General features: G+C 43.7%; 1 protein-coding gene across 2 annotated transcripts; it reads right to left on the bottom strand.

Annotated features, from left to right (window-relative positions):
- FOXJ2 (forkhead box J2) lies at positions 1-27923 on the bottom strand. Of its 2 annotated transcripts, none has more exons than XM_074901885.1 (11): positions 26116-27923; positions 11069-11421; positions 10473-10547; positions 8427-8495; positions 7920-8060; positions 7359-7554; positions 5104-5430; positions 4649-4750; positions 3979-4179; positions 3135-3233; positions 1-2566 (listed from the first exon to the last, which is right to left on the bottom strand). In XM_074901885.1, the coding sequence occupies exons 2-11, from the start codon at positions 11399-11401 to the stop codon at positions 2478-2480; spliced, it is 1632 nt and encodes a 543-aa protein (XP_074757986.1). In that variant the 5' UTR covers positions 11402-11421; positions 26116-27923; the 3' UTR covers positions 1-2477. The 2 variants fall into 2 exon arrangements, with proteins under 2 accessions (XP_074757986.1, XP_074757985.1); XM_074901884.1 differs by having other exon boundaries at positions 7359-7557; positions 26116-27922.

Below are 27923 nucleotides of genomic sequence, written 5' to 3'. Positions count from 1 at the left end.
TTAAACCATAAACATTCACTTTTTCTTTTTATTAAGAAAGCATGCACAAAAATAAACTCGTGAGACCACGCCCCTCTCTCCCTGACCACTGACACAAAGCGCGGGGGCCACACCACGCTGGGGGGGGGGCCTGCAGGAGCGCCCCCCCGGGGACAGGCCGGCGTCCCCCCTCCCTGCAGGCCGGTGCCCGCGCACCCTGCAGAGCTCCACGACGCCCACCCGATGCCTTCCCACGCACTAACAACGCACATTTATTTCAGGGGCAGAGGAACGAGGATAATTTGCACACTGACCGGCATGTATTTACATATGCAAATGAGGCGCAACTTAATACGCAAATGAGGCAAATATGCAAAATGAGGAGCACTTGGATACGCAGAAGGAGCCATCTTGGTTTGGTTTTCTTCCGGTGGTGTTTTCAGACTTCCACAGAGCCTGCTCTCAGTAACATCCTCTGCAAAGCGCTAACTGGCACCTACCAGAAGTTGTCTCTTGTGGTTGTCTCTGGTGCCACTTTCCACAGAAACCCATCACACACGCTTCCAAGCTGTATCAGTCCCATCCTGAGGCAGCAGAGATAACAGCTGACTCCATGCTGAAGTTGTCTGGGATTCCTCATTTCTCTTGGAAACACTCAATGATGAACTCCCCCCAAAACACACACTTAAAAAAGAAAAAAAAAAAAAAAAAAAAAAGAAACAAACAAAAATGCCCCCCCCCCCCCCAATACAATGAGACTCTGTCCACTTCCCTGACAAAGATCCAATTGGTTTATCCCTACAGCAAATTTAAAAAGCAATGCTAGTTCCCCACCTTCCTGCAGTCAGAGTAGGCGTTACTGCTCCCCTGTCCCAGGTCTGTCAAGCGGCCATGATGTTTTATTTCCATCTTGGTTCCCTTCACTGGTAAACGGGGAGTAAGCGCTGAGGGGAGGCTTTACACAATATTAAGAGGAAACAAGAGGTCTGACAGAACAGAGTCATACCAGAAAAAAGGGGAACACAGGACACAGCTTTGGGGAGGAGGCATCTCAACACTCACTCCTGCTCCTGCACCTTTTCCTGATTTGCAAGTGCTGACAAAACTCATCCTTCAGATGTACCCTAGATTCCATCATCTCCCCAGCTGAACTGCAAGGGGTCTGACCCACCCTCCTCCCTTTTATCCTACACTCTTTGGCTGTTCGGTTTAAAAATCTGCCCCACTTCACCCTCTCTCTTCTAACGCACCTCTTAGAAAAAACACTTTGTGAGGGCCTCCCGGTTGCATGACCAGAGGGTCCAGAAGTCCCCTAACGCACCTCCACACCGAGCAGCAGCTTCCTCTCCCCACCATTAGCCCATTCCCAAAGTGGGAACCACTGACGGAGAACTCGCACCAACGCAACAAGACTCCTGTTGCTGGCACTCTCAAACCGCAGGCGAGGACAGTCTCCAACGCAATACGAGGGGTGGAAAGCCAAATGCAACTGAACAAATACTGATGGGAGAAAATTTCCAAATTTGCATATGCAAGGACCTCACTACATATTTTGAAGAAGGGCTGGAAGGGGTTGGGGGTGGAATTAAAAGCTCTGGGGAATAGAATTTGCTGAATCACATGTGACACCCCTGACTGCTTCTTTTGCCCGATGGGTATGTAGGCTTCACCTGGAGACTGCAAAAGGCAGTGTAGAAAATAGGTCAGGATTCCCTCAAAATCCCTCTCAGTCCTCACAGATGGCACTGCATTCCAAAACCTCTGCTGAAATACCATCTCTGCCACATTCTCCTTTCTCCAAACTCAGGTCTACCCTCACAGCTCAGCTCTCCCTACCTCAGGGATTACCCTCTCTTTGTACTTGGGAACTTCTTTTTTTGCTTTTCCTGCCGGTGCGAGAAAGTTCACAGAGCTAAGATCACCCCTCCGGTGTCCCTTCAGCCCCCTGACCTTTACAACATTTACGGAACAACATAACTACAGGCTCCCAGGGTCCATTAGGCTCTCTCACTCCAGTAGCCAATACAACAGATTCACCGGCCACCTTGAAGGGAAAGAGGGATTGTTAAACGCAAAAATTGAGGGAGGCAGAGAAAGATGCACTCGAGGATTCAGCCTTCCGAGGTCTTTTCATGGCACCAAGGACCCACCTTTCCGCCCTCCACAGGGCGCTACGCAACACGAAAGAGCCAATCTGATGCGTCTGAGGCCACCAGAGGAGGGGGAGGGCTGTGCTCAATTATTGGTAATAATAATAATAATAATAATAACAATAATAATAATAAACAAAAGAAGAAAAAGAAGATAAAACAGGACGCAAGGAAGGATTATCTTCGGCAGCATCTTGCGGTGGCTTCTCTGGCGGAGATAGAGAATATATATCTATATACAGGCAAGGCAGGGAGGCTGGGGAGGGTGGTGCTGGCACCATTGACCCCATGTTCCCCTCCCCTCCCGCGTCCTTCACAAAGGACGGGCTCTATCAAGTCTGTAACTCGCTAGGTGATCAAGTCCCAGTCGAAATCATCGGGGATTTCCTCGTTGGCGCCTGGAGGAGGCCCTGGAGGCCGAGGGACCAGATGGTGAGCTGAGCCAAAAACAAGAAAAAAAGAAGAGAAAGGAAAGAGAACAGTTAGAATAAAAAATGCCACGCTGTTTTACAGTGGGCCCTTGTGCAAAAGAAAGCATAAGCGATTTGGGCCTTCTCCATTCCAACAGTTTAACAAGCAAAAACGCTACTGGCATGGATTTCTCTGTCAGACAGCACCTACCAATGTCTGTAGGTGGTCTGCTGTGAAATTCGCCACAGCAGCTTCTACAGAGGTTAAGTTTCAGTCTCCTTAACTTTCCTTACAGCTGACTACTGATAGAGCACGAATGACTTCATCATCAGAAGCTTCTCAAGTAAAGTTGCCTTCAAGCAACTAACTGAGGGTGAGGCTCAGCTAGAAGACTATTTATGTGAAGTGAAAGATATCAGGCCACTGAAACCCTAAACGTTGCCAGAGCTGTGGCGGGTCCCTCGCAACCCAGGCTCCCTCTCTACCCTCAGTGCTCCGTTTGATTAGTAAATGCATTGGGAGAAATGCACAAAGAGCTTGGGAACCAGTTCTCTAACGTTCAGTGGTACAGTATGTCTTAATGTCACCCCTTACCTGGGCGATTATATCCTGGAGAGTCCTGGGTGGAAATCTGGTACATAGGAGACGGCCCGGAGAAGAGATGGGGAGGCTGGGGCTGACCATAGGAGTTCACTGTGAAAGGAATAAAAAGAGCCCTGTTAACGTTCTGCTCAGCTGCCTTGGCCCTGACTGGGTGGCAGCTCAGCCACAGAGCAACTCACTCAGACCCACGGGATACTGAGGAGATGTTCAGCTGTTGTGTCCTAACTATAGCTTGGTCAGGGATCTTGTTCTTGGAACCAGCAGAAGTTTCTCTATCATTGTAAAAAAAGAAAATTTTCATCCAGAAACGCCACAGGCTGGCTCAATATCATTCATTTAGTTCAGTACTAGATGACACACACCATCACAGTTCTGTCAAGACCATGATATTCTCTGTGCTCTCCGCAGAGCGCATCCTCCTACTCTTTATCCAGTCAGTATTTCTCCAACACGGGTGTAAGAGCTTCCTTCTTCACAGCTCCTACAGCCCCTGTCATGTGGAATAGGAGTCTCCTCTACCTTGCAATTCCTTTCTGTTGGTCACCTACAAACACACCACCCCCTTCTCCTTTTATGGGTTTGCCTTTTAAATGTATTTCTGCCTGGAGAGGTTGCCTCTCCATGGTATGCAAAACATAATAACGGTCTGTCTAGGCCACAGACATAGGACATGCTAATTCTTTAAAGCCAGAGGAAGGTGAGTTGTATGAACAGCTCTGACAGCCTAGCCCTGAGTTGCTCAGTGCTACGTTGCCTGGCAAGGCTGTAAGTAGTTTAGAATATTCACAGAATTGGGCCTTCATTTACACATCATTTTAGTCTCCCTCCTCATTACCTTGGTTCATGGACTGCTCCTGCTTGCCACTGTTCAGGGCACAAGAATCAGAGATTCGGGGGGGCTGCTGTGGGCCAACCAGATGAGGGAGCTGACCAGTCTGGGTAAGAAAGTGATTAAGGGAGTCACAGAGGTTGGCAATATGGTGTTGATCCAGCGTCCAGTTCTTCCGCTCAGCCTGGCGCAGACTCTCCATCAACTCTGCAGGGGACAGAGGACAATGTCAAAGCCAGCATTCACACTGTGGTCCTCCCTGCAAAGGGCTTTCTGCCTTCTACCCCTAAATCCTAACTTCTGCCCACAAACCCAACTTCAACGCTTCAAATCTGTCATCGAACTCCTGGAGAGCTCCATAGCTAGGATACTGTCTCACTGACTCAGGTAGGGGAGGGAAGAGTAGGAGGGAAAAATCTCAGTTAGCTTTCTGACATACTTTTATGAATTCATCCCCCCTGCCCCAAATTCCTGCAGCGTTCAAGTGCTTCAGGGTCTTTAGCAGAACCCGTGAAGTAGGACACCTCATTTTACAAATAGAGGAGTTGAGTCACTGAGAAATCCGTGGACTTGACACGGTTACATTGAAAAAGAGATCCGGGCACAGCACTCACATATTCTAGACTACAGCCCTAGTCACTGAGTCACTAGGCCTGGTCACTAGGCCAACACTGACCTGAGAATTGGGAGTGCTCAATGCTAGACCAGTTCAGCCGGTTTACCATCTTGAAGCTTTCCTTCAGGGAATCAATGTTGGAGCACCAATCAGGGGGAAATGCTGGAATGAAATGGGGAGAAGATTATTCCAATACAGGCTGCCCTTTCCCTCCTGATGCTACAGTGACCGGAAATCCATTCTGTCTCGGAAGACCGGGGAGGGTGCCTCCTTTTTCATTTAGCCCCTGACTTTATCCTGCATCTCTAAACAGAATCCCAAACCGAGTGTGAATGTATCTTCTCTTCCTTCAGTAAGGAAGCAATTTTCCTTTCAGATTTCAATCATAACTGGCTTTTCACCCTTTTTCCAGAAAACATAGGCACTATTTACGAAAAACTCTTGTGGGATTTCTGCCTGGGGGCTCCTCGCTGCTCCCTTTTCCCCCACTGTTCTTTCCATCGCCCCTGACTCACCAAAGCCAGCATTGTTGATTGAAGCCTGTGACTGCTGCTGCTGCTGGTGCTGATGTGGCTGCTGCTGTGGGTGGGAGTGTGGGTGATGTTGTTGATGCTGGTGGTAGCCTCCATGCTGCATTGGGGGTGGGTGCATGGACATCACTGGTGGAGGGCCGTAACCTTCACCACCCTGCTGCTTTCCCCCTTGGGATGGGCAACCCTCCGGGGTTGGAGTGTGAAGTGGGGGAGCAGCACCCACTGAGGAGGGGCCTTGCTGCTGCTGCTGCTGGTACATGTAGTAGTTGTGGTTGGAGGGCTGCATGTCACCAAGGAGAGAAGAGAAACCTGCCGAGTGAAAGAAAGAGGAGGGAGCTTTAAGAGCTGCCTGGACCAGACCTCCACTTAAATTATCCATCTCTAATTTCACACTGCTCATCCTGCTATTTATGAAGCTTTCAGAGTGCCCTCTACAGGCTGCCAACAATTATCACCTTCCCGGTTATGCCCTCACTTTGCTCCAAATTCTGTTCAAAACAAAAGGCTCTACAACAAAGCCCCATCAGGATTTAAACTTCTGGTACAGAGTTAGGCTCTTAAACTCCTCCTTGGTTTTTTTCTATACCTTCCAAAGTAACCCATGGTCTCCTGAAACGTCATGCACGTGCTGTTTTCCTAGAAATGACCATTAAGCAAACTTAAACAACAAAACATTTAGAAAACAGAAAACTTGATAAATCTGACTTCTTGTTTCCAAAAGCTCCCTTCAGTTCCCATCTTACAAGCAGCTTCGTTGGAAACCTTCACAATTTTTCTCACACAGATCATCACTGGTCACACATTCTACTGCTTTTGTACACAGAACACAATGCACACATGAGAGCTCCTTTATTGCTTTCATTCCTCCTGACTCATTGGGTGTGTCATTTCTATCCTCTTGTATTTCAGGCGTCCCCTACAGGCAGAAGTATCAGGTGTTCTCCGTTCTTCCCCACATCAGGAGCTCAGCATATCTGTCTGCTCCCCCAGCTAATTCTCCCCTCATGATGTGGAATCTCCAGGAAAAAAATCACAGTGAAGGGTATTACCTGTCACTAACCTGAGCTACCTGTTTCTTTTACGTGAGCCTTTACGTGAGCCTTTACCCGTGCCTTTACGTGACCATCTGCAAGCAAGCCTCGGTTTTTTACTAGATCCAAAGTCAACCCTCAGAATATCCTACTACTGCAATGGGGTTAAAGGATGAATACTGCCATCCTGACTCAAAAGTTGCCCACAAAATTTCCTCAAAACCTACAATTTTTCCTAGACTAGCTTACAGCTGAAGACTTGGGGGAAAAAAACCAGGCTGCTGCTAAGCTTTTACAGAGACACACACTGAGTCAAGGTTCTTCTCTATGTTTTTGTAGCTTGCTCATTCTACACCACCTCACACAACAGGCTCCTACTAGGAATCTCAAGTGCCAGCATGACGAAAGCAGTAAAAGTAATAAATTTTTATTTCACTGAAGCTACAAGTTCAGGAGGCTCCTCCTAGAGTAGCAAACTCTGCCTGCATAGGTGAGAGGCTCATCTAATAATTGACAGCATAGGTGAGAGACTCATCTAATAATACATTCCTTTTTACACCAGACTAATATTTAGAAGAGTGTTTAAGCGGGGGAAACAACTGAAGATTTTTCTGAAGTGTTTTTTCCACGGACACCTCATCCCACCGCATCCCTACAGCCACTGTGCCCTCTGCTGGCTGCTTCCTCAGCCCCAGAAATTCAAGCTATGAATGGAGCTGTCGGCTCCCTCTTGCGCGATCTCAATCCACAAAAACTCAATTCTCAGAGGCCTTGTACAATCCTAGTTTTAACAGATCTGAGCAATGACGACTTTCCACTCTCCATTTGAAGAAACTCCACATGCAGCAATCCCCTCCCTCTCATGGTTTCTAGCCTGACATTGTGAACACTTCTCCGACATGCTTTTCTTCAGGGCTTCATTTCCCTAAGCTTCTGCCATTTTAGTATTTGATTTTGTGTCAACACAAGGTATTTTTAAATCATTATCCTCTTTATTCTGAGAGAACTAGGGGGAGCAATAGATAAAGGACATGCAGATTTCTTATCTGCTCCTGGCAGAACTAATTACAGCATGCCAAAGAAGGAAAGTCTGTTTGCACAGGCTCCTAAACGAGGAAAGATCTGAGAGATACCAAGGATAGATCAGTGGACAAGACTGTGTGGGCAGATACCTGCCCACCCCACATGACGCATACAGTTACTCACCGTGCTGAGAAGAAGATGATTTCTCCAGCATGGATTTGTAGAGATTTCGGAAGGACCAGCTAAGATCCTGGAAGTTGATCTCGGAGTAGGAGAACTTGAAGTCATGGTTGGCACTGTACAGCGGGGGTGGCACATCAGCCCCTTCACGGCCCTGCCCCCCTGCTACAGTAGAGGCAACATCCACAGGACCTGCACCCTGCTAAGGAAGGCAGAAGTAAGGCCTTTAGCTTGTACTAAGCTTTGTAACTTGAGACAGGGATCCAGAGACTAGATACAGGTAGAACATGCACTGATATCCCATACTGCTTAGCTCATCTCCCAGCAAATCTCCCCAAACGCCATTTTCCTTGAGGAAAATCAACCACCACCCTCCCTCTGCAGCACACTGGCTCCAGCCTTTTCTTCAGCTACCTAATACCATTATATACCTTTGCCTTCATCCCCATCCAGCCCTTCGTTAAAATTCACTTCATCCTTATTTTCTCGCTTTTCCATTCACACACTCCTGCCCCTCTCCTTTTCCCCCACCATAAAGCTTCTATCCTCTCCTCCTCTGCTCACCTGGCTGTAGTTGGCAATAGGGGTGGTGCTCTGGAGTGACAGCTGAGGGGTGGCCTCAGGTGGCAAAGAGGCTTCTGTGCTGACTGGAACAGCCCCTCGGGGGCTTTTACTTGCCTCTTGCTCTGGGGAGTCTTGCGGTATCTGTGGATGGGGAAGAAAGAGAAAAGGAAAGGAGCAGAAATCAAAAACAGATGGAGAAGTGAAACTGCAGATGGGAAGCCAGCTCCCCCGCTGTAGAAGTTCACGGCTTAGAAAAGAGGAGGACTGGGCCTTAGTCACTAAAGAGTCAGGATAAAGGACTTTAAACAAGATGAACTTTGCTACTGAACAGCAGCAACAGCCAATCAGCAGGACATACATGCTAGTTCATTCAGTCCTAGCCATTGTCTCCCCATCTGTACACCCTGCCCCCAAAACAATACCATGGTCTGGTACTGGAAGGACTTCTTGAAACAAGAAGGGCATTCCCCCTCCTGCTCCATGCTGTCTGGAAAGAATAACACTCACGTCATCATCTGGAGGATGCCGCCTCTTGCGAGATATATCTGGACACGTATCTATTGTCCAATAAGAGCCCTGGAAAGAAGACCCATTGGTGAGTGCATGATTAAAACAGAGAGCTTCCTGAAGCGGGGGGTCACTGACCCAAAGAACGCAGCACCAACTAAACATTAGGACCACAAGGACCACCCTCCAGAACATCAGACAACTTGGGTGTTGGAAAAAGAGACTCCTCTCTTGCATTGGGCTGTATTGAACAATGAGGTACAATGCTACTGGTGGAAGGCAGAATGCTCTAAATTTCCCTCACTCCAAGACAGGACACCAAGAAGAGCAAAGGATGTTTTGTTCCAAGCTAGGCGAACTCTTTAGGGCCTGCACACCCCCTTCAGTACATTCCTCACAACCTGACTTCGTTATTGCCTGATGAGAATCAATTCAATGTTCAGACTGGGCAGAGACAGCGAGAAGGATTGCTCTCTTTCCATACTTGTGAGACTCCACTTTGAGTACTGTGCCCATCTGGGGGGTTCCCAGTGCAAGACTGACACTGGCATGCTAGAATGCATCCAAAGAGGGGCCACCATGATGGTTAAGAACTAAAACACATGATGGACAAGCAGTACACACAGAGAGATCTGTTTAGCCTGGACAAGAGAAGGTTCAGGGGATCTAACCACTGTCTTCAACTGTGTAAGGAGACTATAAATACGACAGAATTAAACTCTTCTCAAAAATGAACAAGAGGCAAACAAACACAAGTTAGAGCAAGAGAAATTACAATCAGATATACAGAAAAATTTCTTTATGATGGTGGTGCAGCACTGGAACAAGAGCCCAGTTGTGGTATCTCCATCTTTGGAGGTATTCAAAACTCAACAAAGAGCTCAACAACCCAATCTAATTATCCCTGTCTGGGAGGAGGATGGGGGTGCACGTTGACCTCCAGAGGTCCCTTTCAACATAAAGCAGTCTATAATTGTGTTTGTTGTTTTCTGAATAAGTAGAAAGAGAACTCTAGAGTGTGATTATCTCATTTCAACCTCCAACTGAAATCTGGATTATCAGTGACAAGCACAGGACAAGCTTTCATTGTAAGCCCAGCCCAACGTGCCAGTGAACACCTGCAAACATATACACTGAAGTCAGTTAGGATTTCCTGGAATGAGCCATATAATCAATGGTATTTTTGAGCAGTGATCTTCAAAGATATACTACTTCCATTTATAGACACCAACTGAGCACCACTTAGTCCTTTAAATATAACCTGAAAATCAAACAGCCTGAGCAAATGGCCCTTTCTGGTAACTCTAGGATGGGGGGAAGAGACAATCTTTCTGTGAAAATACACAGCTTCTTGACCCCACCATCTCCCTCTGCTTGTTTGTTTTTTTTAACAGTAATAATATCTGCGTGCCAAGATGCCAAGTCTTAGTTTTGCCAGCAATTTGCCTTTACAATCTATATATACTAACAGAGCTTTATTAGCCCTTACTTAGCCAACAAATTTCTAAATTTTTGAGTTTTACTTGTAAATTATTTCTATAGATTTGAACTATCTGATGGTGATATCTTTTTCCCAACACCAAATGTTTTGCAGTCTAAACAGGCAGTAGTTCTGCTCTCACTTCCATGGATCTTGCCTCCACAAAACCCATGATGTCACAACATAGTCCTGCTGTTCACCAGCAGCCAGTATGGGCTTTCATAATAGAACAGGCTGGACTAGACCCACATTTTACATATAAAGATCACAAAAAAGAAACAAAACTAAGAAGGCACATTCAACCCCATTTTTTCCTCCTTCCATTATCTTTAAAGTCAACTGAAGATCACAGATAAGAAAAGTAATTGCTAAAACCATTAAGGCCCCCTTACAAGTTCCCTTTAAGTGAATGCTTCTGCAGCCAAAGCACTGCAGTAAATCTTACTACTGCTTCCATTTTTGCCTACACTTTAGGTTTCAAATTCCAACCATGAGTTAGAAAGGGCAACCCCGGCTTATTCCCTGCAGTTCTAAATTGCCTGACCAGGAGCATGCAGATTTCTTACCTTCCCAGGATCATCTCTCGGTCGAGGCACCTTCCGAAAACATTTATTCAGAGAGAGGTTATGACGAATAGAGTTCTGATGAGAGAGTAAGGGATACAAGTAAGTGCTAAAGCAAAAACAATACAGCCTTCTGAGTATGCCCAGGAGCGGGTAGGGAAAAACAGAAGGATGGTGCATACTCAAAAAACAAAGCTCACTACATATACTTGGAACTGAGCAGAACAGAAGCTGTGGAAAAGAGAGGGATGGATTAGGATTAATAATATGAGGCTGAATCACCTATACATGTACAGAAGGTGCAATGAAAACAGTATCAGTGTGATGTAGAGGTTGGTAGCGATGTGGGTTTTGTGGGGGTTTTTGTTTTGTTTCTCTTGGTTGTTGGTGGGTTTTTTGCACACTCCTCCTTAAGGGGCCACCACATGCATACAAAAAATTTCTGAGAGAAAATGGGACTTCTGGCTCTGTATTTTCTCCTATTGGTCAACTTAGTTTCTCATCTGTCTATTTTGTTCAATGAGGGCATTTTGTACAGAATTTAGAAAATAAGTCTTGGAATTAGACAAAAAAGGTACTTTAGCAATGCAAGTCCTCACCTTCCAACCAATACCAGCATTTTTGTAGTAGGGAAAGTTGTCACAGATCCAACGGTAGATCTCACTAAGTGTCATCTTCTTGGCAGGTGATGAGTTGATGGCATATGTGATCAAAGTGGCATAGCTGTAACGTGGCTTCCCATCTTGGTGCACTGCAGCCTCATCCTTGCTCAGGGTGGCATTGGGATCTGTTGGTGAGCCTGGGGGACACTTTCGGGCAGCTCCTGGAGGTCCTGCCTGTGAAGAACCCCCTAATTTTTCAATAGTAGCCCTTAAAGTAAGCTGTGGGAGCCAGTCTATGGAAGTGAGGCTGCTTTCCAGGTCAGAGGCCATGATGCTGGAAGCAGGAGTATCTGTGAGGAGAAAAGAGTAGAAAGGGAACTCCTGAGACATAAACAAGGTGAACCCTAAGAACAGAAACATCCATTTGCATTCCTCCTTTGCTTCTCCCCCTATCACAAATACCTCTGTGATGATCACCCTGCTTCCCATATCGTACTCACAGCTAGTCAGAATCACCCAAAAAGGCCTATGACTGTGTCTCTGGGAGGATCATCCTTGCTGATAGTAGCTAGGACAGTGCTGATGGTAACATTGCTAGAACAGTCTCACCCAGAGCATCACAGCTGCTCCCAGGTAAAGCGCTAAGATCTATCCAAAGAAGTGGAGCCTTTTCAGCAGCTGTTTCACATTCACTCCTTTACTATGTAAGCAATAAAACCTTGGGACCCTTCCTGCAATCCAGTAGGTTTACTGTTGTCAGGTAAGAGGAAAATTATAGCTAAAAGGGAATACTCCTTCATGCCATATACAAACCACAATTTAATTAGATCATCTGGAAAAGTCAGGATGGTGACTGTCTTAATTTGGGGAAAATTCATTTCTCGCTAAGGCCTAGCCTCTCTTTTTGTATCAGGTGACATTATAATGAATCCTATTCCTTAGAGCTAGGATTACATATCTCATTTTAAAACACCAAGATCATGCATAATACTATATATAGATAATTACATCTACCATGTCGAAGTGGAACAGACTATATTAAGCTCATAATAGTTAAAGCTTTGCCTACCATAACCCATTTTTCACAAATATACATATCATTTTATTGAATTAAATCTTGCTTAATTCAAAATGTAACAGGCAAGTATTTTCCCCAAATCTGAGACACAAGACAAACTTACTTGTCCAAAGTCACACGACAAGTTTGCCACAGGGTGGAAACAGACTCAGGATCTTTCCTCTCATAAATATTTCCTCTCATGAAAATAAAACACACCTGTCCAACATGACTAGCACTTGTACCCAGGGTTTTCTACTTAACAATTATATCAAGAAAATATTTAGCAGCATGAACTTGTACGAACTTATACACTTAGCACCCAAACTTGTATGCTGTCTTTTGTAGTAGTCAAGGCAGCAGAAAGATCATCATTCTTACTCATAATTGGCTGCATCACTATACTAGGAGCAATCCCTTGAAGTCTGGACTGAGGTGGCTAAGTTTCCATGGCCACAACCTGCACTGCTCTGCGCTTGTTCTTTGCATAATGAGAAGAATCATATCTTGAAAGGCTGCAAGTTCTGTGTCTCTCATTTTTGAAATTATTTTTTTAGAGGATTAGATGATACTATCTTTGAGCATGCTAGCGCATACAAAAGGTAAACGCGCAAACACACATGTACATATTTACATACACAAGCATGTAACAAATTAAACACATGCATACATGTAAGAGAACAGACCAACATGAACACACTGCTCAGGAAAGATTCATCAGCAGACACCTCCCACCAAGTGCATCACTCAGATGAGTGGATCAGATGAGACAGGGAGACACCCATCTGCATGAATACCAATTAGATACTCATTCTAAAAATAGGTATTTGACAATAACACAGTGTGGATGCACAGATCCAGAGACAGATGCACTCTGCATTTTGACACAGAAGCTCCCCGTTCTTCCCCCACAACCATATGCATTATACCGTGCACTTCTGCACTGAAGTGCTCTCACAGCACAAAAGCACTTAAGAGCCTACACTCCACACGTTTGTATGCACTAAACCTTTCATTTTCATGCATGTGCTCATCACACCTCTTAAGGCTCAAACACCTACACAATACCCCCACAAAATCCATCCATCCATCCATCCCTCAACCACCACAAGCAGTGGTCCAAAGACCTGTGCTCAGAAAACACCTCCAAATTGCACAGCTAACATACCACTCACGCTTATTGCACGCACAGGCTGAAAAGTAAAATTGCAGCACTACAGCATCTGTAGCGAGTGGAAACATTTTTCTGTCTGTGGAGGAAAGGAAAAGCCCAACTGCTACTAACTTATCTATCTACTCATCTGCCACACTATCACATATGATAGCGATGACTGCTCGCTACACAGCCAACTAGACGATCTGAGCTGCAAAAGGCTTTCCATTATCCACCCTCCTCAAGTCGTTGTTTATTGAATATAGAGCTTTTTGGCTGGATTGATCTAATCTCAAACATTTTAAATTTTTTTTAAAAAAAACAAAACAAAACAAAACAAAACCAAAACCAAACAAACAAAAAAAACCCACCAAAACCCCAGCACTATTCCTTCCTGAATTATACAAGGAAAAAGCAACAACGTATGTCTATCCAGAGGGGATGGACAGACCGCTGAGGTATCCATGTAACTGAAACACTGCTACATTTGCATGGTAACTTTACAGGTTCAGCCCTCACCAAAAGTAGCATTCAACCTGGGTGAAAACAAACATGAACTAAGTATCAGTTGAACGCTTCATTTGGTAAGCGTGCATCCTATAAACTTTAGTTTCCACAGTGCATGTTAAACCACTATGAAATATCAGTTGTGCTAACAATACAAACCCAAAATCAAATACAAATTTCCCAGCCACCCTTTTATTTTTTCCTTTAAGACAAGCACAGAAATCGAGAAAATTAGGTTATAAAAGCCTATGGCAGATTAAGACACCAATCTGAAACATCAGAAATTCAAGAAGCAGAATAAAACACTGCAGTTTTCACAGAGCTTCAGATTTGCCCAGGTTATGTCAGTAGAGCATTTGGGATGACTGGCTATGCAGTAAAATATAAGGTTGATGGGCGTGTTATGTATTTGTGTAAAATACACTTGTCTGGGAGACAAGCAAGGTTAGAATTGGGTCACATTACACCCACACTAAGAGTCTCAATATTTTAATTCCCTGGATAATAAAAATCTTTGATTTAAAAAAAAAAAAATCCCAAAATCTTAAATAAAAGAACTCTGTGTATACATATGCACTAATCACCCAGTAGTGAAACAACTACCTTTCAGTAAAATACAGATGATCTTTAAGAACATATAGGCTACACAGTAATTTAGAACACAAAGTGAAGACTCATACCCAATAGTAATCACATAGGAAGTTTCAAAGCAGTGGAATAAGAATTTTTTCCAAGTTTAAACTTTATCATGTTACTGGATTTATAAGTCTGTATCCTGGTGATATGGTATCTGTAATCATCAGGCAGCCAAACCTTAGGTAAGGTAGCAATTCCAGAACACTGTCAGTGCAAAAATAATTTGGTGTATTGGGCTACTAAATTATTTGAAAGAATACTTACTATAACAGTAATACTTGCTATAATTTATGCTGTGTATCTGATTCACCTGATCCAAGCAGTACACCAGCTTGATACTACTTAATGGTACGATAAAACAAGACTGCAGCCAAACCAGAGCAGCTGATGATTCTTCCAACTTTCCCTTCCCAGTTTACTGCCTGGCAAATCTTTCAAACTCTTCTCTTATGATCCCACTCAAATAAAGAAAAAAAAAAAAATATACTAAGGACTAACAAACACATTGAACTGAAATCAAGAGTTAAAAAAATATATCCTACTATATTAGCAAACCAGAATTAACGTTGAAGAAGTAAAAAGAAAGTCGAAGAACGGAATTCATAATCTCCCACTTTACACAGTAAATGGTATCTGTTTATGTATTTGGCTGACTTCAAAAACCAAAGGTAAGGTAGCCAAGTCATAACCACCATCATCAGCTGGAAATTGACTGCAGAGTCTTAATTTCTCAAGCACTAACTAGTTCCAGTACAACCCCAAGTCAAGACAGGTCAGAGAGATGCAGAAATGACAGCCAAGCTCTGATCCAAAACTACAATTAAACAGATGAGAATCTGTCATATTCCTACAAAAAAAAAAAAAAAAAAAATCATTAAAGAAAATCCTAGCATTGAATACCTTTTAATAACCACTAATTCACTCGGGACTAGTAATACTTCACTACAGCCTTCCAGGAAAGCTACTGCCTTACTTTGAATATTTGCAACTAGCAAATCAGACCTCAGGCTGAAAATGCAAGCCAGCCTTCTGTCTATCAGACAGTACCATCCTTGCTGCTGGAGTGAAGAAATCTGTACTTTGCCTGCCCTGTTATTTTGCAAATGCTTGCTCTAAGCCAGTCAGACCTTATCCAAGATCACTGCTACTTATATATCAGGACTGAAAAAATGTATGAAATGTGGGGAGCAGCACTCTAAGCGTCATACTGAATTGTTAATAAACATCTGTAGCCTAAAACATACTCAGAGGCTGGCCAGTCAGAATCAGTGAAGACTGAAGCAGAGTCATACAATGAATGAACCCATGCTGTCCACAGCCTACAGAAGATGCATGGTCTAGAATAATTATCTACATTTATTTTATTATATTTACTTTCACTGATGCTTTATTTGCTGCTATTCCAATCCAATGAAACACTACTGGCAAAACATTCAAAGGAAACTCAACTTAGGTTTCTCAACATGAACTTTGAGAAGGAAGAAACACACAACAGACTACCAAGCAATGAGAGACTTTGCTGTAGAACACCTATAAAAATAAGACCACTTCTATTTAGGTGCCTGAAACACAGATCCAGTGATCTAACTAACAATATCCATCTAATATCCTCAGAGATACACCTAGCTTCTAAGGTATTTAACCAATAAAAAACCTCAAACCCAACAAACTGGCAAAAAAGAACCATTTGACTGCAACCCTTCTGAAACAGAAAGATGAGTGCAATGCCAATTAGAGGAAACTGCCTCAAAAAGTAAGGAAGAAAAGTAATACATAATACCACATGCATGGAAAAATGGACACATTCTATCTACTTTGATGGGAAAAGGCAATTTTGATATACTCGTGTCAATTATACGTGCAAGAAACCTGTATTCTTATGCCAGTACAGAAAGGGAAAAAGAATCTATTTTGTTAACTCTGGCAGGAAGAGAAATTTGCTGTTTTAAGACATGTGCTTTCCCTCAAAAATAAGGAGGTGTGAACTAAGAGGGAAGGAACAAAACACTTAAAAATCTTATCTTCTCTAAGCAAACATTCTCGCTGAGAGATATGTGTTTCACGTCAGAAATTGGAAGAAAGAATACTGATTACCTGCATAGTCTGAAATGGTTATCCATCATTTTGGTAATTACTTGTAAGAAGCCTTCAGGAAATGTTTGTGTTTCTGGAAACAAATCCAGAAGGAAGAGAGAGGCTGCTGGGTATTGTTCATAAAATGAAACTTAACCTGGAAGGAGGGGTAGGTGTCATATCAGTGTATCAGCAAACCAAAAGAAAAGCACTGCAGTTTGGTTCTGTCTGCAGTGCCATATGAAAGGAGGAAAACTGGTCCCTGGGGCAAAAGGTAAGAGAAATCATCATACCCTAAAACTATGCTTCCCTTCTTTGTGAGCACCAGAACAAGCCAAAAACCCATTTTCCCAATAAACTATAGGCTTGCAGATGTGGTAATAGGGGGCACACAGTTCTTACTAGTCATGAACCAAAAGGAGAAAAGAATTAAACTAAAGGAAGTTACTAGCATCTAAGAGCACACAGCATGGCATCACCTATACAAATATGAACTGTCACAGTCTGGGCCTGTCCACTGCACAGTGGTGTGACTCTGTACCACTGCTCAAAACTACTCAGCGTGCAAGATAGAATAGCTTTGGATATTCAATGCTATTTTATGTAAAAGAACACTGGTGGTACGTAATTATGGCACCCTGAACTGGAAATTTGCTAAAAGTTACAACACAGCACACTAAGATGGTACTGAAAAAATCAAGAGTTAGAAGATGAAAACTTTTAGACCTTGTATGGCTTATTATAAATCACTGGACTAATTGTTCTATTAGAATTAAATTGTTGTACAGATATGGTCTTCCTAACAGACAGAAATCTCAACAACATAAGGTTCATATTGTCTTGAGGTAAAATAAAAAGAAAACAAATTTTGTTTTCATAAGTTACTAATCACATCAATATCATAATAGCACATTTTAACACAGGACCTTTTGATTCCCTCCATTTTGTGAAAAGTGCACAAGCAGAGTATAATTTTATATTTTGTGAATGAACGGCCCTGACTGTACATGCATTCTTGGTACTAATGAAGCATGAACTCTTGTGGGAACTATAAAGTCACCAAAACCCCCATGTTGGAAGTGCATCAGGATCCAATTCCAAAAGCAATTATGTACTAGTTTTGTACAAAACTGACAAAAGGGTATAGTTTACAAAACCTGACCTGCTTACTTAAACTTATCAACAGATGGCATTATAGCCAAAGTCTAAAATATTCTCATGTCAAGGGATACAATATCTTTAAAGGCATAAAAGGCTAAGATCAAGGATAGCTAGTGCCTTGCCAGATTTTAATAAGACCAACTAATCAAGTATTTTTGTTGTCTGCTATATAAACAAGAAGCAAAAATGCACTGAGAAGTACTATACAAACATTGCAGAGACCCCTCAGACAGTCTGAAAATATGTGTTCAAAGTTAAGATTAGTTTGCTTATTTATGGTGCTGCGTAAATGAAAGTGAGGAATACGTAACACCTGTCAAAAGAAATAACAAATGATACTGAGAATACTGGTATGCCTAAAATACTTTTGAACTGAAAATTATTTTCTTCATAATAAGACTACTATAAAAGATTTATTCTAATAATAAGCCAAATGTCCCATGACAACCCTCCCAATAACAGATTTGAAGTAAAAAGTAAACCAAGCACTTTGAAGAAGCACGATGAAAATACATCACCACAGCAGAAATGTCTCCACAGCATCCCTCCACCCTCAGTACCACTATACAATATTTTACCATGGGAAGCAGGAGCTGTAATTCTAAACATATGCCAAGGCAGGCAAGAGAAATCTTTGGCATTTGCTTTAAGAATATTAACAGAACAATTACTCTTACATTCAGAAAGGTACTGGGTATTGTTTTTGGAATAATTCAAATTTATGAACACGTACCTGGAATGAAATATTCCCTTGGAAACCAGGAAGTCTGTGGTAGAGAAACTGTATCTAAGAGAAGGTATTTTCCCCAGCCTTGTGGGAGCACCCAGGTTGAAGAGAGGGATTTCAATTTTAGCTGCCTATGAGAATCACATCCAGTAGTAAACCTTCAGTACAGGATATGCAAACACTGATATGATACCCAGATTGTCTCTGAAATTAGAGACAGTATCAGAAGTAGATCAGCATGTAGAATATCTTGCTTAGAAGATCTTCACATCGTTGCAAAGATAGGTACTGAAACCCAGGTTAAAAGAATGCAACATGCACTTATAAATGAAAACTATATTCTTATTCCCATTAAAAAATGGGTCTATCAGTGAAAAATGACTGTTACCCTTGCAGTTTAATAATAGTAATACTACAAAGCTTCTATGTAAGAGAGCTCCCAGGGCTAAATGAATGCCAGCCAGGCATAGTGAAAATGAAAATCTGACTGCAAGTGGTCAGAACCTGTTCACCAAAGGCTGAACCACTGAAAATAGATTAGTCAATATGAACTCTGCAATAGTTGCTGAAACAAGCCACAACCCATTCCGTCCCACTTGTGGAAATGGGTATCAAGCACTAGCAAGAACTATGTACTGAATTCATAGAAAATAAGGAAATAAAGTGCAGATTAGTTGTATACCACGTGGCCAAAATGTACCTACAGCAGATGATCCCAGAGTTAAGTTTACCAAAGCACTGCAGAAAAGCCTGGTAAAGAGGAGTTTGGAAGCAAAGCGGAGCTGAAATTGGAGTTGGAGAATGATCAGAAGAATCAAGTAATACTGCGTGAAGCTCATAAATTAGGTCTCAACCACTGTTTTAACATAATTCTTTTTCACTATTCTGTTAGCTGTTAAGATGAACTAAACTGACTGAACTGTCTTCCAGGAGACAAAACACGTGACAATCCCTAACCAGGCTCACAACTTGTAAAGATGTGTACCAAGCTTGAAAGTCAAGAGGATTCAGAACCACACCAGCAAGGAACACAAACCCATTAGCAGTTTCTTCTGGTTTAAAACACTAGTACTGTATTTGGCTTTCTGCATCCTACTCATAAAATGTTCCATTTTGTGTATCATCCTCAAATTAAAGCTCCTGTTCGTTTCCTTACGGACACTGAAAGAAGCCCCTCTTCCACACATATACTTGCCACAGTTGCCACCTTGCAATTGCAAGTAAATATTCTGGTCCAGCCCTGACCTTTCCAGTCTCTGAGATGTTGTGTCTTTCCTTAAGATGATCTTTTCTTACTTCTGTAATCATCCTTCATTACAAAAGAAGCCAGAGAGAGGAGGGTACATGTAACAAGAAAACTATCTCTGAGTATCAGTTAGACCTTTTGAATAATTTTCAAATATGCAAATAAGTAGTTTCCAGTATGTCTGGCCTCTAGTGGCTGGCAATTTTCCTATATGTATCAAGGTATGAGTCAGCTGAGAAAGAATGTGAAGAGATGCTCATGCAAGAAGTGGAAAAGCACAATGTCATGCTTGTGTTGCTGGCGGAGCAAAGGACAATACAGTAAGAGACAGCAACAGATAGGGGAGAAACATAAATGTGAAGGCCCCTTAGAGTGAGTATAAGAAGCTGGAACCTTATGTGGTGGATGATAGCCAAAGAACAGGCTTGTCAAGGAGGAGATGGCAACATGTTGAGAAAACATGCCAGGAGGATGGCTTCAGTAATCGTGTTTTTAACAAGACAAGAAGGTAACACATTTGTCAGCGGCCAGCAAGAACAGCTAGACCAAGATGGTAAATGAAGGAGAAAGAATAAGGGTTACCCAAAGAGACTAAGAAGAAGTGAGAGATTCAGGCCATGAAACCAGAAAATGAGTCCTTATCCTGTATGTGCAGAGCAAGAAGAAGAGTTCAAGAAAACCCATGTTATGGGTCCCACTGTGGAGGCTTGCAACAGTGGAAAGAGTGAAACAAAAGGAAATCTAAAAGGAGTTTTCTGGACTTCCATCTTGGCCCCAGCGGTCTTAAACTTACAGCAAATCATTCAAAAAATATGTTAAGGTAGTACGCCAAGTTGCATAATTTAGTATCACTGGCACGAAGGAAGTAAAGAAAAGCAAAGAGAGTATTCCAGAGGTGGGTCTTTGTGTCTAGCTTACAAAAAAAATAAACGGAGGAAAGTAAATAGCTTAGTGCAGAAGCTACTGAATGAATGACTAGAACAGTAGGAGGGAAACCAGGAAAATACTGATACAAAAGTCAAGAGAGGACAAGATTTCAAGACTGGGCATGATCAAGTGTCAAAAACAGCAGAGAAGCCAAGAAGGATGAAGACGGAATAGAGACCCTGAGACCTGGCCAAGAAAAGGTCATTAGAGATCTCAGAAGCTTCATGGGAGTCAGAATATCTATACTTAAGTTAACTTTAAAAAACAGTTCCAGGCTGTAGACATGGTACAGGATCCTTCAGTTTTGGAGTCGCAGCTCCTTCCATAAAATAAAAATTAATTGGGGCATTGTGCTTTCACTGTGTTTCTTAATGTCACAAAAGGCAGCATATAGAGGTTTTGGGTTCAGCATCACATTGTAATTAAGGTAATCAGCAGCAAGAACAGCCAGCCTTTATAAAGTGTTTTTCATCCTTATACTTTGGAACCCTTATAAAGGATCAATAACCTATTCCAGGATAAATGGGAAGCCATGCATGGAGAAGTGTTCAGCCCAAGGTCAGCCAGCAAAAGAGTAGCAGAACCACGCAGAGAACACAGGTCTCCCAAAACCCAGTTCTCTACATTCAATGCTTGTCTGCTTGGTTCAGGTAGAGATAAAGGGAATTTCAGAGGTAACTATTTTAGCAGCTTGTTTATTTTTCTCTGCAAGTTTCTGATGGGGAGGGAGAATTGTTTTGGTTTTACTTAACAATAGTTTTTTTGGGGAAACTGAGAATTCAGAAACTTTGCTCCTTTAATTTGTGACCACAAAGAGTTCAGATTCCTTCCCAATTATTCAGATTTGAACTTTTAACAGTAATTACATATTTCTGCTATAATCAGCCACAGTCTTTATACAGCAGAGAGCATAAACAAAATTTGAATTGCTAATTGTAAAAAACAAAAAAGCAAATATATTTTCCTTGAGGTATAAAAACTCTCACCCGTCATCTCCCCCTCTAGCTCATTATTCAGCCTCTCATACATAAAAAAGGGCCAGAAAGGAACACAGAAAGGAATAATTTCTTCAATTCACATTAAGTAAACTGACCAGCTTAGAAAGATGATGAATGAGGTGCTGGGCCTTGCACAGAACGTTCACCCTAATTCTCAAAACCCAGATCCTGGAGTGCTGGAAGGAACCAGAGAATGTAACGCAAGGGCTTTTCATTCTAACCAACTAAAATCCACCTATTCCTGGGGATGGGAAGGAGGCAGGAGAGAAAGGAGGGTGGGAGAATGAATGAGTCAGATGGATCATGGAGACAAAGCACCATTCCCCAGCCTAGCAGAACTGGCTATTTTCGGAGGAACAAAATTCTATTTATTGTGTAGTGGTAAAAAAGAACAGGTTTCTTGACATAACCTCAGACAAAAACCACTGTGTGTCCACAAGCATATAATCTAGTGAAAGCCAAACCAAGAACAGGTCAAAACGCGGGTGTGGAAGAAAGAGCGGGGACTGTGATCTGTAGTAAGAAAGGATTCCTGCCAGTGAAGAATCCTCGAGAGGAGATGAGGGATGCTTCCCTGACGAAGAGAGAAGCAGCATTTTAGGCCTATAGGACCACAGGACAGAATGCCAAAGGGACAGCATGGAAAATGCGATGCAAAGAGCAGTACAGAGAGAACTGGGAGGAGGAGTGGGGTGTAGGAGGAAATGAGAGTAAAGAAGTAGGCGGGGTGGAAACATGCTGGGTCTTAAAGGTGCAGGAGAGGAGCCTGACTGTGACACGACACTAGGAAGCCCAGGCCAGGATGCAGGAAAGGGTTCACAAGAGTCAGGAACTAGCAAAATCTGTTCACTGTCTCCCTTTAAGACACCAACTCCGAGGTTCATAGTAGGATGTGGTAGAGGATGGGGCAGGTCAAAGACAGAAGGATGAAACAACAGTCTAGTCCAAATCTTGGCGAAGCACCACAGGACACAACATTAAATCAATCCTAAACTCCGTTGCAAGGTCTCCGAATTTTGAAACATTCCCAAACTTAAAATGAAAATTTGCAATTAATTAGTTGTGAAAACATACTGCAGCATGCTTGCTCTCTCTCAGTAACACACATACACAGACTGCCTTTAAAAAGTGAAAACATGAGTACAGGGCAGAAATATGTTACAGATTTTTAAGTTCATCAAAGATCCCTCAGAAGGAAGACGGAAACAAAACCAGCAGAACAGATAGCAAGTAGCAACAGTGACTCCTACCAAGATAAGCACTTGGCGGTTCAACTGGATATTCTTTCTAAAATAACATGATGTTTAGCAGCCAGCAATAAAGAGAGTTAAATGTTTTTCCTTAGGCTTCAGAGTTAACACAACTGGAGAGTTCAAACATTTTGGAGATACTATTATAAGCTGGTCCATTAAACTAGGCACTACTCATCTTTTCAAAGTTGCCTTTCAGACCGAAAATGCTAGAAACAGTATGTTTTTCAAGTTTCAATTCTGAAGCATCACTCAGTAAGAGATCCTGCAAATGGAGCACTACAAAACACAGAGGGTTCTCTGCGAAAGTCACCGGTTACAGTTTTACCCGAGGTTGAGAGAAGCAAACGGAAAAATGAGTCCAAAAGCATTTCATCTTTTGGTTGCTAATGACTGAAATGTAATTCCTGTTGGACAGCTGTGTAAAATGAGATAATCAGCTCAGTCCTCCTCTTGAGGGACAGCTGTCCGTATCACAGTTGCCATTAACCATACCTCCTTCGTGATAGTTGACGTAAAAGGCTGAAGATCCAAACTGTGATGCAGACCGAATGTCCCACTATACGAAGGTCAGCTGAAGTTTAGGGGACGAGGCAGTAAGCAAAGATACCTGTACCTCTGCAGAAGAAAAAAACTTCTCCAGAGATACCAGCATTCGGCTGTATTTTTAGAGGAAGACCAAAAAAAAAAAAAAAAAAAAAAAAAGTACAACACAACCCCATCTTAGACTGGAAAATTATATCCAAACTCCTCAAACTGTTTATTGTATTTAATTCTAACTTTTCTGACTCCTTATTCTATCCTAGAAACTTGCCTACAGAACCAGATTTCAAGATAAAACCCAAGAACTTACAGAACACATACTTAAACATTAATATAACCTCATGATCTTTCAGTAACGTAATCCTTTTCCCATAACTCTCTAGACCTTCTCATTTAATTTTACTTAAGGCCTTGACCTGAGAAATGCCACACACTCAGTTCTCAGATGGGAGTGGAGCGCCCATAGGATAGGATCAGACTGCTTCAACTTAAAAAGTCAACTTCTGGAAGCATGAATGTCCCAATTTACATTTACAAACCCATATACCTATAACTAAGTGTCTCTTTACTCAAATGTTGAAGACTTCATTGTTCTGTTGAAGTCAGCTCTACATTCCTGGGCATTTACAAGAATTAGGCTATTTACTTAGGTACCTAAATGTGGTTTTTAAAGTCTAATTTTAGGTGTTCAGGTTTAACATTCTTAAGGTAAACTCTTAAAGACATAGCACTTTCATTTAAATGTGTCTATAAAGTACCTTACACTTTTATGAAGATAAATAATCATCTCCCTTTTTCTTTTATGGATACTTTTGTATAAAATAAATGGTGCAGAACAGCTGCAGTATTCCACCTCAGAGGAAGCTGCATTTTCACCTGTGATAAACATTTCATGTAAATGCCATGATCACACTGAAGAGCTATGCTCTGTAAAAATTATTCCCTTCCTTCAATTTATCAGTATGTCCTATCTTTTGTATAGCTGTGTTTTAGACTACAAGATCTTTGGAGCACAGATTGTCTTAATTTTGTGTGTCCAAGTCAGTACTGAATGCCCTGTCAGCAATTAACAAATAAATAACAATTACTCTACAGCACACGACTTTCAGCCTTGTTATGTCTGTCATGAATATTTAAAGCTCAGGCAGCAAATACAAAATCTGAATCTTTACCACAAATAATGAAGAAAAAACCGGTTTATATACAGAAAGATAATTGTTGTTGGAGAACAGAATTTTGTAAGGCTGGCATATATATTCTGTAAAGTGCCCAGGCATCCGTCAGAGCCAAAAGCACTTGAAAAATGTCAAGTCATTACTGTGAGGAAGGGGGCAGTGCAAGGTAAATTAACCTCAAGAGCATGAAAAGTCAGTTACCCCCTTGAATGTACAAAGGCCAAAATGCCTCGGTTATCTCTTCCCTTGTGCTAGATAACACACAGCTGTACTCAAAACAGGCTGATTGCATAACTATAGGGCAACAGGTAGGAGGGCATCTAACAGTACCCCCAGAACATATGTACACTTCATGGTTCAGCATTCCCTCAGAAAGAGGCACCTTGTGAAGCTATGGGTAACTGTCAAAATCCTCTGCCAAAATGGGGAATCACTTTGGAGGGACCTGGCATCTTTTGTCTGATCTTGCTAGCAAATTACACAGCGGAGTTCCTTCCTCAGGGACTCCCTTGTTAACCACTGTGCTCCCAAATGGGTTCCAGAAGAGTTCCTGTCCTGGCCAAGGACCCTTTGATCTTGGATTTCCTGACTGCTATCTCCCTGGAGAACAGAAACAGTAATATCTCAGGTGAGATATCCTTAGGCATGATTCTTCTGCTATGGGTATCTGCTTTGGCTTCGAGATCAAGGTCTCCCTTAGACTTGATTTCTCAGGAAATCACAATGTTAGTGTCAGAATACTCATTTGTGACTGCCTAATTTACAAAAAGCAGACAGCTTGGCTCACTCACCACAGCACTAGCATTAGGATTCACATTCCTAGTCCCTGAACACAGCATAAAACACAGATGAAGACTGGTGGCAACGGTATGGCTTCTTTTGGCTTTCAGAGCAGGTTCCACCAGCACTGTCACAATTTTCATTCCCAGGCCCCTGAGCACCACAGAACCTATTCTCAAGGGCACTCTTTCCAGAATTCATCCCGCAGCCCCCAGGTACATTAGGACACATATCTCAGAGTACGAGCACCGGGATCTGTGCATTCAGCTCCCAAGCACAGCGAGGTCTGCATCGCACAATGATTTTATTCCCACCTTTACAAGCATAGTAGGACCCACACGGAGAACAACTGACACTCCAACCCCATGGGTGCATCCTTGGACACCAGCACTACAAATCGCTGATCCTGTCTCCTCAAAGCTTTTTTGGCCAGTATTACCCTTTTCAGTGACCCCTAAATGACAGAAATTAATTTCATATCGGTGATGATAAAGGCTGAGCCTAAGATTAACACACCAGTGAAAGAAAGTAGAAGGGAAAGGGCAGATTACAATTAAACAGGGCTAAGGTCTCCCATAAACTAAATAGTAAGGGAAACAATCAGGTCAATTCCATATAGCATATAAGGGATCTAAATGAGAGAGATGGAGAAAGACATGCAGAAAAAGAAGCCTGGAGAGAGGTTCAGAAACAGAGAGTAAAGATTAAAAGGAAAGCAGATACAGTGAGGGAAGAGACATGGAAAACAAGGACAGAAGGCAAAAGAGAAGGACAGCTAGGAATAGAGAGGTGATATAACGTGGTCACTCACTCTTGTCCGGAAGATTTTCTGGAGGGAGATGGATTATCTTCAGTGCTGGTTTCTGGGGTGCTGCCCTTCACACTCCTTCTCTGAGACCCATCCTCAGAGTGTTGCTGTCAGCTAATCCAAGAGCTTCTTCAAGAAATATTTTGGGGGCGAAGGGATTGTAGACGAAATCAGGATCTTGAGTACTGAAACAATCTCCTTGGGATTGTCAGTCCCCTAAAGCTGCTGGTTTTATCCCAGGATGGAGATCCTCTCTCCCTTTTGGCAAGCTAACTGCTAAAGGGGTGTTCCCCTGGGAGACAGCCTTTCCACTGATTGTCAGATTATTTCAGAGATCAATTTCCCCAATCTCCCTACCTGTAAATCTCTCTTCTTTCCCCTAGATGCACCTTGTCTTTAAGGGTCGGCAAATCTCTTTCTCTGAAAAAATTCTTGCTATCTGTGGATATTATCAGCGAAATCTGCCTTCTCTTTTCCCTGTAACTGGGAGGTGTGTCTTCTCTCCTTGCACAGGATATCTGAAGAAAACCGTCTTGGAATTAGGGGATGAGGGATCTTCCTTGGGATGAAGGATGAGGTCAGTATTGGAAATTACCTTTATCTCCAGTGGTTAACAGCAACTGAAAAAGGGAAGAATATCTAAATTCTGTCTCCACTTTCTCTCCCTTGTTTTGCTTTCTCTCCTGCCTGCTGAGCAGACGTAAAAAAATAAAATTACTAGGTAAGTATCTGTAGCTCCTGCTTATTTCTGTCTTGGGGACTGCCTCTCTTGGGCATACGGGGTTTCTTTTATGAAGGCTCCCCTGTTACTATCTGGTCTGGGGAAGAGCTGTCTCCTCTGCTCGGGGGAGGAATTTCCTCTGTAGCAGGGGGGAGTAGGTGGTAAGGGTTATTCTCACAACCCTCAGAAACTGGGGTCTGAGGATGCCTCTCCCCTAAACGGGTATGGAGGGAGCTCCGGGAGGCTCTATTCCACAGCGAGGAAGAGCAGACCTGCTTCTAGATAGTTACCAGAGCTTGCTGCCGGGGGCCTCTGCCCACCCTTGGCTCGTCACCGGCGACGGGGGCAAGTGTTAAGATCCCCCACCAGTTGCAGGGAAGGGGGTGGCGGGCGGGTGCGCTCCGGCCTGCCAGCGAGGCGGGGGCGGCGAGGGGCCGCCGGGGTGTCCCCCCCGCCGGGAGCGGGGCTGCCTAACGGGGTGTCCCCTCACGGCTGCGGATGGGGCGGGGGGCGGCGGCGGGCAGGGTCTCTCCCCCACCCCGGCAGGCTACGGGGGTGTCCCCCCACCCCGGCTGCCCGGAGGCTGTCCCTGGCTTCCCCCCAGGCCCCAGCTCCTCTTGCCCGGGCCCGGCTACCACGGGAGGCCGCGGCGGCTCACGGGCCTGCGCGGGGCTGAGCGGCCGCCTCCGCCGCCTTCCGCCGGGCCTCGGCTTCGTCCCCGGGGGGCTCCCCGGGCTCCGGTGCGGGGGGCCCCGGCCGGGCGGCGCTGAGTCTCTCCAGGCCCCGCCGCTCCCGCGGCTGCTGCTCCGGCTGCTCCGGGCTGCGGCTCCACTGCAGGCCCCGGCTCCTCCCCGGCCTCCGCTCCGCCTCCCCCGGCTCCCCCCGGCCGCGGCCGCCCCCGCCTCCCCGGGTTAAGGAGGCGCCGGGCTGGGGGAGCTGCGGCTGCCCCGGGGGGGCCGCGCCCGTTCTGCGCGGCAGAGGGAGAGCCCGGTTCCCCGGCCGCGGCCTTGCCGGCACCCCCGCCCGGGAGCGGGGGCTCGATTCACGCCGGAGATGGCCGCCGGCCGGGGGGCCTTCCCCCCTCGGGCCG

This window comes from Athene noctua, chromosome 3 (genome assembly GCF_965140245.1).
Source record: "Athene noctua chromosome 3, bAthNoc1.hap1.1, whole genome shotgun sequence".
In the NCBI taxonomy this organism is placed as follows: domain Eukaryota; kingdom Metazoa; phylum Chordata; class Aves; order Strigiformes; family Strigidae; genus Athene; species Athene noctua.
This window is presented reverse-complemented; position numbering and strand designations above follow the sequence as displayed.